This window comes from Xyrauchen texanus, chromosome 15 (assembly GCF_025860055.1).
Source record: "Xyrauchen texanus isolate HMW12.3.18 chromosome 15, RBS_HiC_50CHRs, whole genome shotgun sequence".
Taxonomy (NCBI): domain Eukaryota; kingdom Metazoa; phylum Chordata; class Actinopteri; order Cypriniformes; family Catostomidae; genus Xyrauchen; species Xyrauchen texanus.
Genome location: NC_068290.1, coordinates 28,340,414 through 28,355,022, shown reverse-complemented (window position 1 = coordinate 28,355,022; position 14,609 = coordinate 28,340,414). Strand labels below are relative to the sequence as shown.

Here is a 14,609-nt window from a genome sequence, read left to right as displayed (position 1 = left end):
CTTGTGCACCTTTTTCTTCCACACTTTTCCCTTCCACTTAACTTTCTATTAATGTGCTTTGATACAGCACTTTGAGAACATCCAACTTCTTTTGCAATTACCTTTTGAGGCTTTCCCTCCTTGTGGAGGGTGTCAATGATGATTTTCTGCACAACTGTCAGGTCAGCAGTCTTCCCCATGATTGTGAATTCAACTGAACCAGACTGAGAGACCATTTAAAGGCTCAGGAACCCTTTGCAGGTGTGTAGCTGATTAGAGTGTGACACTTTGAGCCTACAATACTGAACCTTTTCACAATATTCTAATTTTCTGAGATTCTGAATTTGGGGTTTTCATAAGCTGTAAGCCATAATCATAAAAATTATATCAAATAAAGGCTTGAAATATCTTACTTTGCTTGTAATGAGTCTATATAATATATTAGTTTCACCTTTTAAGTTGAATTACTGAAATTAATGAACTTTTGGACGATATTCTAATTGTTCGAGTTTCACCTGTACATATACAGTAGAAACGGTCTCATATAAATTAGGAAAATACATTGAACAATTTATTTATAACATAATTAGTTATATCATTACTATTGTTGTGCATTAATGTTAATGATAAAATGACATTGTTGAAAAAAAAAATAGGACTTATAAAGAATAACTCTCGGACATTGCACATAGCCTACTGCACACTGTAGTAGCCTAATGGAGTGATGTAATTTGCACAATTGGACTGAATATCAGCAGTTAGTCATTTGCAAATACTTGTATACTGTATATTTTACAGCAAGGTGAGTGGAGCATGCAACAATTTAATAAAAAAATATCTTAATATTAAAAGAAAATAAAGCAATATGTTAACACAGGAATAATACATCTTTTGAATAGAAGCTTACACAAGCTCTCAAAACAGCCACGCAAACACCCAGGACATGACATGGTTTGGAATGTAGGGCATCGCCATGGCAATACAGCTGCCTCTATGTCCATCCTTTTCCCATTGACCAGTGCTGGCCAAACAGTGTCAAAGTTGCACTTTGTATTGGGATAAATACAAATGATCCTCTTCCTCCAAAACGATGATTATATTATATGGAAAATTAATATGAAATGACAGTAAGTAAAACAATAAGCATATATTTATTTAACACATTTTGGTTAAAAAGGCACAAAGCTGCATCTCTTTCTGGAGTGGTAAATATTTGCTTTGATTTAGAATTAATGTGTTGTTTAGGTTATGGTACATCTCTTAATTGACATTCACTGAGCACTTTATTAGAAACACCATGGTCGTATAAAAGTGCTTGAAGTGGCCTTCTGCACTTGTAGCCCACCCGCCTCGAGGTTCGATGTGTTAGATGTTATTCTTATCACTGTACAGAGTGGTTATCTGAGTTACCATAGCCTTTATGTCAGCTCAAACCAGCCTGGCGATTATCCATTGACCTCTTTCATCAACAAGGCATTTCCATCCACAGAACTGCCACTCATTGGATGTTTTTTTGTTTTTGGCATAATTCTGAGTAAACTCTAAAGACTGTTGTGTGTGAAAATCCCTGGAGATCAGCAGTTACAGAAATACTCAAACCAGCCTGTCTGACACCAATAATTATTTCACAGTTGAAATCACAGAGATCACATTTTTCTCCATTCTGATAGTGGATTTGAACATTAACTGAATCTCCTGACCTGTATCTGCATGATTTTATGCACTGCACTGCTACCACACGATTGGCTGATTAGCAATCGCATTGATAATCGCATTAATAAGGTGTATAAGTGTTCCTAATTCAGTGAGTGTATATGTCAAAAGACCACTGTCCAAAGCATGATACTGTTGTTCCAGTACATTGCCAACCTGAATAATTATGCAACAGATTATATGTGTCATAGAACATTCATTTAAGCAAAACATGTCTTATCATGAAGGATGAAAATGGGCAAAACTTCACTAAATGAGATCATTCAGAGCCTCTACCAACACCAGTTTATTTGCATTGTGTTGGCATGGGTCCACATAGGATCCAATGAGCATATTACGGATCTTGAAGGATTTTGAAAGAAAAAGTAGAGTAATTTTACTCTCAAAAGCTTGGGCTGAGAAAAAAATATTCAGATCTATTCATATACATTTTGGTGGTACACTGCAGACTGAAAACCACAAAGAGAATATTGAATAGTTCTGTGATTTAAAAAAAAAATCTGAGTTTAAAATGTATCATGTACATATAACTAAGGGAACGTAGGCTATATCTTGGGAAATGTAACTGATAATTCTTGTAAATTTTTTACTGTTTTTAATTATCTTATTAGCTTCCCTAGTTCATTCAAAGCTGTCCTACAGTGTGTATAAATAGTCCATGTAGTCTCTCAATTAATATGAGATCATAAAACCTGCATGCATAATCATAAATACATTTGCTACATTCTCTTTAAAATATCTTTAGATTATGTCGTAGAACATGTCAACAACTAATTTACAAAAATGTCTTACTTTGCACAGCACAGACAAACGTTCATCACCAAAACAAGGCTCACTCTCAAGAACTCAAGCGCATGATGCTCTGATGACTTTTGCTTCATCTTTGCAGCTTTGAGGCTGAACTCCTCCCGGCTATATCTTGGTATGCTCTCTACTGCCACTGTAGTGCACGAGAGAAGGGGAGTGGAGTGCGTGCACAGACAAGTGCGTTTAACACCCCTAGAATTCCTGTGATAGAGATGCACATTTATGCAGCGTCTAATCTGCGATATTTTTCCAGTGTTACTCTCGACACTCTCTAGTTTTCTTAGTTTGGAAATGCCGTTTTGACCCACCCGCCATCTGAAAGACATGTAACTTTGGGAGAGCTTGGCAACCAGGTAGTGGACAGCTGAACAACAGCATGCTGTGTCTCGCGAACAGTATTCCCTGGATCTTTTTCTTGTCCACTTCGTTTGTTTCCCTCTGGGTATTTTTTCAAATGATTTAATTGACCCGTGAGTGGACGTAATACGAAGAAGGACGAGGGAGAATGGCTTCGAAAGAGCGACTGTACGAGCTGTGGATGTTATATTACACTAAGGTGAGTCACCGGCCAGTGAGCTATCTGTTGCTCGAGCGAGCCGTACGACACCTGTTGGCCTCGGAGTTTTTGTTGACTCGAGCTGCCGCAGTCTTGCCACTGTCAATACTAATATGTCATGTATGTAGTTGTAAGGGGTAAACATATTCGTCATAATTCTTTACCCCTTTGTTTTGACAGTTTCAGGAAGTGCGCTTCTATTTCTTTTTGGGAAGGCAGCGCGTGCACGTACTCTGAAAACATTTTACATTAGCACGTCGTTGTGATGTGATTGATCATTGTGATGACTGGGTATTTTTTTATTTTATGGTCCAGACAAATTTGGTGTAATTACTGTGTTCTATTCTGCATACTGCAGTCTTGTATGTCATGCCACTTCCTGTTCACTTTCCTCATTCTTTGTATTGGGAGATCTCTTCTTCATATGCAACATTTTACGTTTTGTCATATTCTGTAGGCTAGTGTGGGAATTGGACCTAAATCAACAAAGCCAACGAGATTCAGCAATGCATAATTTTTATCTTTAAACTTTAATCACATTGCCTGGGTAGAAAGAACCCACCTGTTTTTAGTTTATATTAACCATGCATTTTGTTTGTTATTGCTGTAATATTTTACATTCACTTATGAATACGAAATAAGCATGCCCCAAGAAGAAAGCGTGGATATGTTGACAAAACCCTCTGGTAGTGCATACCGAAGGACTGTGTTCCACACTTTTGTGAGAGATTACTGAAAACAAAATATAAAGTTGAGCATCCATGTATTCCATATGATCTGAAACTCTGTCATGATGGCCACTTTATTCAGCAGCTGAAGTCAGATGGAATGTTACACTACAACAAGTGTTCATATGAATGGCTACCATGGCAACCAAAACAGCAGGTGCAGGATACAAGAAGCACCAAGGGTCACCAAAGAGAAATGTCTACTTACAGATCACTGTTTTAATTTTCTGCGTACACTCCTTGAAAAAATATTGTATGGAGAGCAGATTGCATGGAATAACTGAAGTATGAATTATGCAGTAGTGTTCCAATCTGTTCTTGCCATTGGCACAAAGTTAACTGAATCCAGATAGCTGGGAGTGTTATTTAAAATCTTATAATCCAAAACGGAACTCTTTGTCATTTTATTCCACATTTATTCAACTGTTTAACTGCACATGCATAGCTAACACAGATCCACACAGATGTGCAAAGTCGATGGACTTGTTCTGCTGACTTGTTACAGCAGGCATGTGAATCTGCCTTTGGTCTAATTACACTGCCAAATAAAAAATTTGCTAAATGTGTTGCACTGATATGATTTTGATTTTATTTTGATTATTATTTTATTCAATGCAAGGATATACAGACTAAAGAAACTAGCACTGATGTGTGTAGCACTGATAAATTGCGTCATTGATGTCACCACTGCGTTGTGTGTGATTTTGCAGTATATGATGCTTGACAGCACAATGTTTTGAATCTGGCTTGGAAATTCCCATTTTAAAGAAATATTCCGGTTTCAATGCAAGTTATGATTAATTGACAGCATTATGTTGATTACCACAACAAATAATTTCAAACTCTTCCCTACTTTTTAAAAAATAAAGCAAAATTCAAGGTTACAGTGAGGTACTTACAATGGGGCAAATATTGAATGGTCAGAGAATGGGGCAAATATTTGGATGGTTTAAAGGCGGAAATGTGAAGCTTATAATGTTATAAAAGCACTTACTTACATTTTTTTTTTTTTTTTTTGTTAAAACTTTTTATTTTTGAGCTGTAAAGTTTTTTAAATAGGCATTTTAGGGTTTGAGGGTTTGAAGTTGTAATAAAATCATGTTGATACACATATTGTTTACATCTTGTGGCTTTACTTTTGAAATAGTGAGTATTTTAATGTTTACAGATTGGTCCCATTCACTTCCATTGTAAGTGCCTCACTGGATCCCAGATTTTTGCTTTATTTATGTTTTTAAGAAAATGAGGAGCAATAGAGCTTAACTTGCAGTGAACCTGGAATATTCATTTAATGCCTCTGATCCTGACTTAATAAGAGCCTTATTTGAAAATGTGCCTGTTTTTCCTCTTGTCTTGTGGCGATGTGCTATATTTTAAACACATATAAACCTCTCTGCACCTATTATGCAAGACATTTGACTGTGGAATGAGACTTCTGTCTAGCCAATGTGATGAGGTCCCATGTGAAGCTTGTTTGTAAATTTTGACTGTATACCATCTGTGTCCGCTTTAAGCTTTCTTTTCATTTGCATCATAATTACAGTAAGACGTTATGACATCAGATCTCATTTTGGGCATCAAACTTAAATGGTTATTTCACCTGAAAATGACAATTCTGTCATCATTTATTCACCCTCATGTTCTTCTAAACCGGTATAACTTCTCTTAATTTGTACCGTCTTTATATACAATGAAAGGGAATGGAGACATTTTAAAATGTTTCCTAACATTTGCTTTTGTGTTACATGGAAGAAAGAAAGTAAAATAGGTTTGGAACAACATGGGTGAACTGTCCCTTTAAGAGCTCAACATATTTTAAATGATTTAAAAAGAATGCATGTTGTGGCCACCTAGGATTAGAGCTAAACATTACATCCCCATCAGAGGCAACAGTACACTACCGCATGAAAAAGGCTAAACTAATGTCATATCTTTATTTTGATCTTGGTATAATCACACTATAAAAGTGTGCCAGCCTTTTTTCATTTGGCTGTGAGAGCAGCGATGCCTCTCTGTCAGATCACTTCCTCTTGAGTGTGCTGTTCAGAGGACAGCACTGATGTGATAAAAACCACTTCCTTGCATGGTTGCTACTATTGGTAACCTCACAGAACAACCTGTTTTTTAGTTGACAAACACAGATTAAATTAAATGAATTTTAGATGACAATCAAATTCAGTTGGTTGTTAAACGTTGCTGGAAAGAGGGCCTGGGTAGCTCAGCAAGTATTGACACTGACTATCACCCCTGGAGTCACGAGTTCAAATCCAGGGTGTGCTGAGTGACTCCAACCAGGTCTCCTAAGCAACCAAATTGGCCCGGTTGCTAGTGAGGGTAGAGTCACTTGGGGTAACCTCCTCGTGGTTACTATAATGTGGTTCTCGCTCTCTGTGGGGTACGTGATGATTTGTGTGTATGCTGCAGAGAATAGCGTTAAGCCTCCACACGCACTATGTCTCAGCAGAAATGCGCTCAACAAGTCACGTGATAAGATGCGCAGATTGATGGTCTCAGACACGTAGGACACTGAAATTCGTCCTCCACCACCCGGATTGAGATGAGTCACACAACCCCACCACAAGGACTTAGAGTGCATTGGAAATTTCTTTGAACAGCTGATGAATTAAACCTACTAAAAAAAGCTCTTGCAACTTCCTGATATTGTACAACGTTTTATGTCTCTCACATATTTATATATTTTTCGAGTCATTGACACATCAGCTACCACACTGACCTCATTGCCATCTAAGATGCAGAGGATGTGCACAAACACATTCTCTGGATAAATCAAAAGTCTGCTTTATTCTAAGCTTTGACATTGTATTGATGTGTTTTTGCACAATGGCTTTTTTGTTATGTTGCAAAATGCTCTGTTTTACATGACTATACTGTGTGTATCTGAGGACCACATAGAATATATTCTGTTTTATGTAATTCTATGAATGTAGATTCTCTTCAGCACTAGTTTGCTCCTGAAGTTATGTGCTTATGCTGTGCATACTCTATTTGTAAAATATATGGAATCGCCAATATAGAAAAACTTGATTTAAGATCACGCCAGATAAACGATGTACAGGATCGAACTGTTTCTCTCATGCAAAACCTAGTGAGCTGTCTACCTAGACAACATTTTAAGGTATCATCAGCATTCTCCCCATGTGAAGGGTGTTTCCTAGTCGTAATTACAACTTGAGGGGTGATTTACCATAATTCCAATAGCACATGAAGGCAGCATAAATCTTATTTTGGCCAAAATATAGGGCTGCATTGTATGTATCGCCGCATGTATTGGAAGGTGCCAGAATTTGTGCCTGATCAGGCTGATAAAGCCCTAACATTAACCATGTTGAGGATATCAGGCTGTCAGGATCTATATCCTGGTACAGGGCAAGAATTTTTTTATTGGGCTCAATAGATTTTCAGGTGTTTGTCAAAAAATTTGTATCTGTAATGGTTGCATTTGGTTATATTATATCAGAAGTGTGTGTCTGACATCTTCAGGTGGTTTTACATAATTGTTCTTGGTATTGTGCCACACTCTCCCTTTCTCCCATTGACAATACGGAACCCGCCACTACCGAGGAACCACATTAAACTGGCTTTTATTACTTTTGATTCACACTGAAATAAGATAAAATGCTGCTGCTTTATTTAAACATGCCGCAAAAACTGTCAAATGCATTTTGGCACCAAAGGAAATGAGCAGGGATCTATCAAACAAAACATTAAAATAATCTATATTAGACTATGAAAAATGTAGCAAAATTACTGACTGTTCCATAGAGATCAGACATAGTAGGAAAACGTTAACTGCACTAAAGTTAAAGCAATTCATTTGTTTTTATACCAAAATATAGCATTTTCCTTTGGTGCTGGACCTTCTCTGTGAGTGCGATATCCGAAGCAGCAAATGCACGCCATCTAAAGCGGAACATGTGACTCTATTGACTGAAAATATTTAGACATTTGAATAAAGATTTCTGCCACAAACATTCTTTTTTACATTCAAAAATCATTTAATTTAGTTTAATTATCAAAGGTTGATTCGAAAATCAGAATGGGCATGTGTTCTTCAAAGATAAGGCAATCCCAGAATGCACTGCAATGAGATCAGTAAATATATTGAGGAAAAAGTTGAAGCAAATGGTGATTGCAAGCATACTCTCATTCAAGGCATTAAGTATCTATATAAAATAGTTCAGTCTAAAAATGGACTTTTATCCAATAAATTGTGTTTTCTTAGAAACAATTAGAAATAATTAATTGTGAGTCTGTGTCAGTCTCCCATGCACTTCTCGTGTAGAACGCTTTTAGTGTGGCATGTGGCATTGCCTGTTTAAAGAATTCCAAATCATTCACTTGTGAGGTTCCATTTGAGTTAGGAGTGCCTTAAAAGGCAGCTTTCTATGTAGACAGTAGCCAGCAAGGAAGCTCGCTAGGTTTGGAACAGAGCCATTGTGTTCTCAATAAGAATCTGTAATTAGATGACTTTCACCTTAATAAGCACATAAAAACAAATGGGAGATACTGCAACTATTTTCTAACCTAACTGAACCCAATAAGGAAAAAAATTTAAATGCTGCTTTATAGAGAAAGACTGCAAAAAGCCCCAGGTGTAGGGATAAGTCCAGGTCACTGCTATCAAGGAGCTTCAGTACTTTCCGAGACTTCCCCATGGGCCTATTCAACTATATTTAGCCCTCTTTGACTCATTTAGCGGCATCTGTCATTATCTGGAATTATCAAGAGCGGTAATTCAGCAACAATACACTTCAATGGTATGTCATTAAGCTAATGTTTACCCTAAATTATGTACTAAAGCCTCTGGGGCCTTATTTGGCATTAATAACCTTTAATATCCTCAGTTCCAATCTCTTAAGCATAACCAGCTGGTGTTAATGTTTATGACCTAATTAAGAGGAAGTTGTCATTTTCCTCATTTACGTTTTTTTTTCCTTCTTATATTTTGCATCCTTGAGCTGGAGTTACAAGGACATTATCCTATTTGCTTGTGTAGTGGGTGAGGCCAAAGGCTGTTGGTGGGAATGTGGACTGTTTATATGGAAGCCACCAAGTAAAGGGTGCTGTTGAGGAAACCGTTTTTGCCTTTATAATTAGGGCTGAACGCAAACGTATTGCAATGTGCCCTAACCAGATACAAAACAATAAAGCAACAAGTGATAAAAGTTCTCTTCCTTATTTAATCTGAGATTTTGTCCTAACTAGCATTGAGAAGTGATATAATGTTTTGTTGATCACTTGGTTTTTGTTTCTGCTGTGTTGCGGAGTGCTGGGTAGCCTAACCCACTGTGATATCTTACTTGGGCAAAATGCCACTCTACATAACTGCATATTAAGCAATGATAGTTCACCATTTTGCGTTGGCAGTGTTGGAGGGTTCTCGAGTGCAACCGCAGCCTTTGGAGGTGAAATGTAAACAATCAATGATGCCTTGCTGTATCTATATCTGTAATAATTGACTATATTCATCTGTATTAATCTATGTTTTATGCTCACTTAATACATATTTTATTATTTGATTAAAGTGTACTAAATTGAAACAAGGGCAAAGTATATGGCAAGGAAAGCACATAAAGCAGACTGATCTCACAGTGAAATCGGAAACAGTAGGTTGAATTTTCTTTAGCTAAGATCACTCCGTGCTTACCGAAAGACAAAACACTGCCCCAGTGGCCCAAAGTTGTTGGGCATATGGGCACGTGTAAGCTCCATTTTCCAGGTGAAATGTACTCTTCAGGGGTGAAAAAAGTGAGTTGTGAAGCGTGTTGTTTAGCTGTACCATGAAGAGGAATGCATATTTTATAAAGTGAACTCCCAAACCTAATCCTAACCATCAGTGGGGTAAAAATGTAATGTTAGAAGCAAAAATGCCACTGTAAATGTGATGAGTGGATTTTTTAGAGAAAGCACTAAAATTAGCACTTTATATCTCCGAAAACGTTTTCCCAACATACAGATGTTTGGTTAAAATGTACATGAAAGTACAAGGGAAAGTGTCTATTTAAGGTGCTGTGACAAGTCTGCATTTCTTCAAAATTTGTTAAGATCTTAATCACTTTTCAACTTTTTTCTAGAAGTGTAAATAAACTGTTGTCTTAGTTAATATGAGGTTGTGGAAACAACAAGTATAATAATAATAATATGTTGTATTGTATATCAGATAATAAAATGTTGTTTAAAATAGTTAGATGAAGAAAGTGTCACAGCAGGTAGTCTCAGCCTCAGACGCCACGCCCAGTCTGTGTACTAACAATCTGACGCTTATAGCACACAAAATTGGAAAAGCTTTCCAGTTCCAGTCAGACCAAATCTGATTGGCTGACTTCTACAGGATTTCCGAGAGCCTAGTTTGCGCTGGCACGAGTCGAGTTCACAAGGATACGTGTTGGTACAATGAGCACTTTTGAGGAATAATCATAGAATTTGCTGTATATGTGTAAAACAAAATAAACATACCTCTTAAAGTATAGAACTTTGGAGATGTTTATAATATAAAGAAATACTTATATTTTCACTCTATGTGAGTTTATTGCATCTTTATAACTGCAGTGTTTTAATTCCTTTCCCAGTTTGTTCTTGAGAAAAAGGGAAAAGATCAATGCTTTGACCAATGCTGTTTCTGCTATCCTTTAAAAAAAAAAAAAGTAAGCATCAAAAACTCAAATAGCCACAAAGTAATGTTTTTCATGACTTATTTTCTGCATTTTTATCAGCTGTGAGCATTATTCAGCAAGCCGCACTTCAGCTCCCTGTGGTATGAATAAATTATGCAAATGTATATATTTACTGCTCATAGCTTTGCAGATTTTATATATGTTCCTGTTATTGTATTTGTTGTAACTTGTAGTTATTTGTAATTTTGTGATTATTCCATGCTCATCTTATACTTAATGTGTTGTCTTTGGTTGTCACATTATTGTGATTTGTATGTGAAATAATAAGGTCCACGTGAGGTATGGAGCTAATGCACGTATAGTGAAATTAGCTATGATGTTTTAAGTAATTTCAAAATAAAAGTAATTTTAGTTTTCAAAATAAAAGCCATTGTATTGGCTTTACCTTACAGAGTTTATTGAATATTCACTTTGTAATAGGGTCCGTGTGGGCATGTTGTAGGCCAGGGCGGCCACCTATATCGCCTATAGGACTGGCCAGTATTTGCGCAGCAATGGGCTGGCCCAAATTACCCAGCGGCCCACCAATGGCAAGTCTGCCCCTGCAGCTGAACAGAGTGCAATTCCAAATGCAGGGAGCACAAGAAATGTTTTTGTACATATTAATTTACATTTAACTTGACACAGCTCCCAAAAAACACTATGTTTGTGCCTCAACGCAACCAAAGTGAGACACGTCAACTGCGTCCTTCTGTCAATTGCAAAATGGATTGCATTGGACTGAAGATCAATGGGCTCATGTTCAACCATATAGAAGTAAGCATTATATTGCCTTCTAAAGACACTTTTTGAATTGTCCTATCAATGCTATTAAAGAGTGAATATGGAGTGGTGGTGGCGTAGTGGGCTAAAGCACTAAACTGGTAAGCAGAATGTTGTCAGTTCGATCCCCACAGCCACTACCATTGTGTCCTTGGTTGCTCCAGGGGGATTGTCCCTGTAATAAGGGCTCTGTAAGTTACTTTGGATAAAAGCGTCTGCCAAATGCATAAATGTAAATGTAAACGCTTTACTCATCTGCCACAATAATGTAATGCATTTTAATTAATTGAATTATTTATATATATAATATTTAAAATTAAAAATATAACCATTATATAATCATTTTATGTAGAATTAATGTTATTAATCAGCCTCAAATATTGACTGAAAGGGACTTGAAGCCAATTCAATTCAATCGATTTTCACAAATAAGGTACAAATTGATGTTCCGTTACTGCCAGTGACGTGCGGTGATGTCTTAAAGAGGCTAGGCACTGAGTTATGAAAGCCAGATTACCTGATTTATTGTTTAAGCTAATACGTAATAACAGTGAACGTTACGCACAAGCGCAGCATATCAAGAAATGTACAAATCAGGATGTATATAGTGTACTCTCTCTCTCTCTCTCTCTCTCACACACACACACACACACACACACACACACACACACACACACACACACACACACACACACACAAAAGCGCGTAAACAGTGAACGTTACGCACAAGTGCGGCATATCAAGAAATGTACAAATCAGGATGTATATAGTGTACTCTCTCTCTCTCTCACACACACACACACACACAAACACACACACACAAAAGCGCGTAAACAGTGAACGTTACGCACAAGCGCGACATATCAAGAAATGTACAAATCAGGATGTATATAGTGTACTCTCTCTCTCTCACACACACACACACAAAAGCGCGTAAACAGTGAACGTTACGCACAAGCGCGACATATCAAGAAATGTACAAATCAGGATGTATATAGTGTACTCTCTCTCTCTCTCACGCACACACACACACACACACACAAGCGCACAGCCACATAGCCAATCTTTTCTTACATACCAATCAGTTTGAAATGATCGGATAATTTTTGGGCCCTTTTGCTGTACTAGTCCATCTAAGGCTGGCGTAGACCTCCCTCTTGCAATTAACTCATATTTGGAATTAAAATCGAGCTTGGAAAAATTTCTTAATTCCGTGATTACAGCCGGTGCTGTCATTTTGATTTTGAATTTGGCGGGGATTAGGCATGTAGGCTACGCTAGCTGTGATGTAATGACGTTAGCTACGCAAATGTCCAGGAATATCTTGATTTTAATTGGTCCATGTCTGATACGTAATGGAGATGATTACGGGCATAACATATTTACGTCAAAAGGCACAGCAGATTTGTGCTTTTTGCCGTACGTGTTAAAGAATACAGGATCGAAGTGCGCATGCGCAACATGGGTTTTCCGCGTGTCGCCTGCAATGAATGGACCGTAAAAGCACTGCTTATTCTACCATTTGTTTTTAGTTGATTATGCGTAACTGCTACATTTGTCATCATAACGTCTAAACAATTGGAATAACACACATATTGCATATATAAATCACAAGAATAAAAAGTAAAAATACAAATACAAGTTTATTATTTAATAAACATTTTATTTTTGAATTTTGGCAGGGTAGGCAGTGCCTAGTTTGCTTACCCAGACCGCACGTCAGTGGTTACTGCGGTTGTGCTCAAGAACCCTCTAACACTGCCAACACAAAACGGTGAACTATCATTGCTTAATCTTGCTAATAAACCATAGTTTTTGCATAACTTTTTAGATAAACTATTTTCTAACATAAAATTAACCTAGCATGAAAAGTTGCCAGTTTCTGGGTTTTAAAATGTATTTAGATATTCCCAAAATTGCAGGCCTTATATAAAATGGATAATAAACAGCTCATATACATTTTTGTTTGACATTCTGAGGTGAACGAACAACATTGTCTGAAAGTTACGCACATCCTTTCACTGAAAAAAATAAATACTTTTATTACTTATACTTTTAAAAATACGAGTTTCAAGATCTAATTTGTACCCCATCTGTGGAAAGTGCCAGCAATAGTTGAATAGTCGTTTATAGTTTTGTGTATAGTATAAGGCAGGTATGTTTGCCTCTTATCTGATTGTGGCCATTCTCACAGATGGTACTAGTATATTGATTGTTTTAGTTCTGATATATGCATAGAACATTTTCAATTCCTATTATCAATTTTAAAAACAAAGTGTGTTGGCCATTGCTGTTACTTTGGACCGTTTTTTTTTTTTTTTTTTTTTTTGAGGAAGTATACAGTTGAAGCAATACTGACATATCTAATGGTGCAACAGTGCCCTAGTCTACACAACTGTGTATACATGTTTTTATTATTATTATTATTGTGGAAGTGCAATTATACAGTTATTCTTAATTAGAAGCAGCCAGAGGAAAAATAATAAATTGTCAGAAAGGTCCAAAATGGAACTTGATTGTCATAGCTGTCTCGTAAATCTTCTCTATATGTGAAATCTGTGTCAAGTACAGAATGTAATTGGCTAGATTCAGCTGAGCCAGAGCTTAAAATGGAAAACTCATTAAGGGTAATGATATAAACAGTAGGCAGCACTGGGCCCACTGAGACATTCTGCTGGTATTTCCCCCTTTTAAGCACCTATCAATCAAGTGATCATTTGTCATAGACTCAATTCTAACTCAGTTTCATGTCATTGTTTTAAGAATGTAATTGTATTCTTCTCCCTATGCTGATGTAAATGTTCATGTAAATGTAAAATGTTCATGTTTCATTTTAAGTCAAAGTATGTCACTTCCATCTGACTATTGATTCATACCGATGACAGAATCAATGATATACTGTTGTTCAATCTTTAGGTTTGCCTCCAGATAGGATTTAAAAGCTGCATCAAATATTTTTGCCTTTTGTTGGAATGATGCTGCAGTGAACTTAACCACTGTCTGTATACCACAAAATAAGATACTTTTTGTACATAAATGTAATTATATTACAGTAATTAATAGCGTTGTAATTAGATTACACCCAACACTAGCCCTCATTAACTTTCATTACATGGAAAAGAGTGCCTGTTCTTAAAGAATTCACCTTTTATGTTCCACTGAAAAGAAAGACATATGGGTTTGGAACAACCTGACAATGTATTAATGTTGAGAGAATTGTTAAAAAAAACTTACTACTAAAGAAAGAGTTGTTGTGATTGCATCAGTTCTCTAAGGTACACCTTTAAAAATCAGATGGGTGTTTCCACAAGTGTTCCCTAGAGAGGTGAGAAAGCACCCTAACAGTAAAGCTGTGCTAGGGTCGAGGGA

The 14,609-nt window shown here is 36.7% G+C and overlaps 1 protein-coding gene across 1 annotated transcript in view; it reads left to right on the top strand.

Moving 5' to 3' along the window:
- Positions 1 to 2,661: 2,661 nt before the first annotated feature.
- The window catches only part of nbeal2 (neurobeachin-like 2), a 99,009-nt gene continuing 87,061 nt past the window's right edge, over positions 2,662 to 14,609 (top strand). Inside the window, exon 1 of the mRNA XM_052144328.1 lies at positions 2,662 to 3,055. Coding sequence (XP_052000288.1) covers positions 3,005 to 3,055 — 51 coding nt within the window. The 5' untranslated portion in view covers positions 2,662 to 3,004. The remainder of the gene's footprint in view (positions 3,056 to 14,609) is intronic.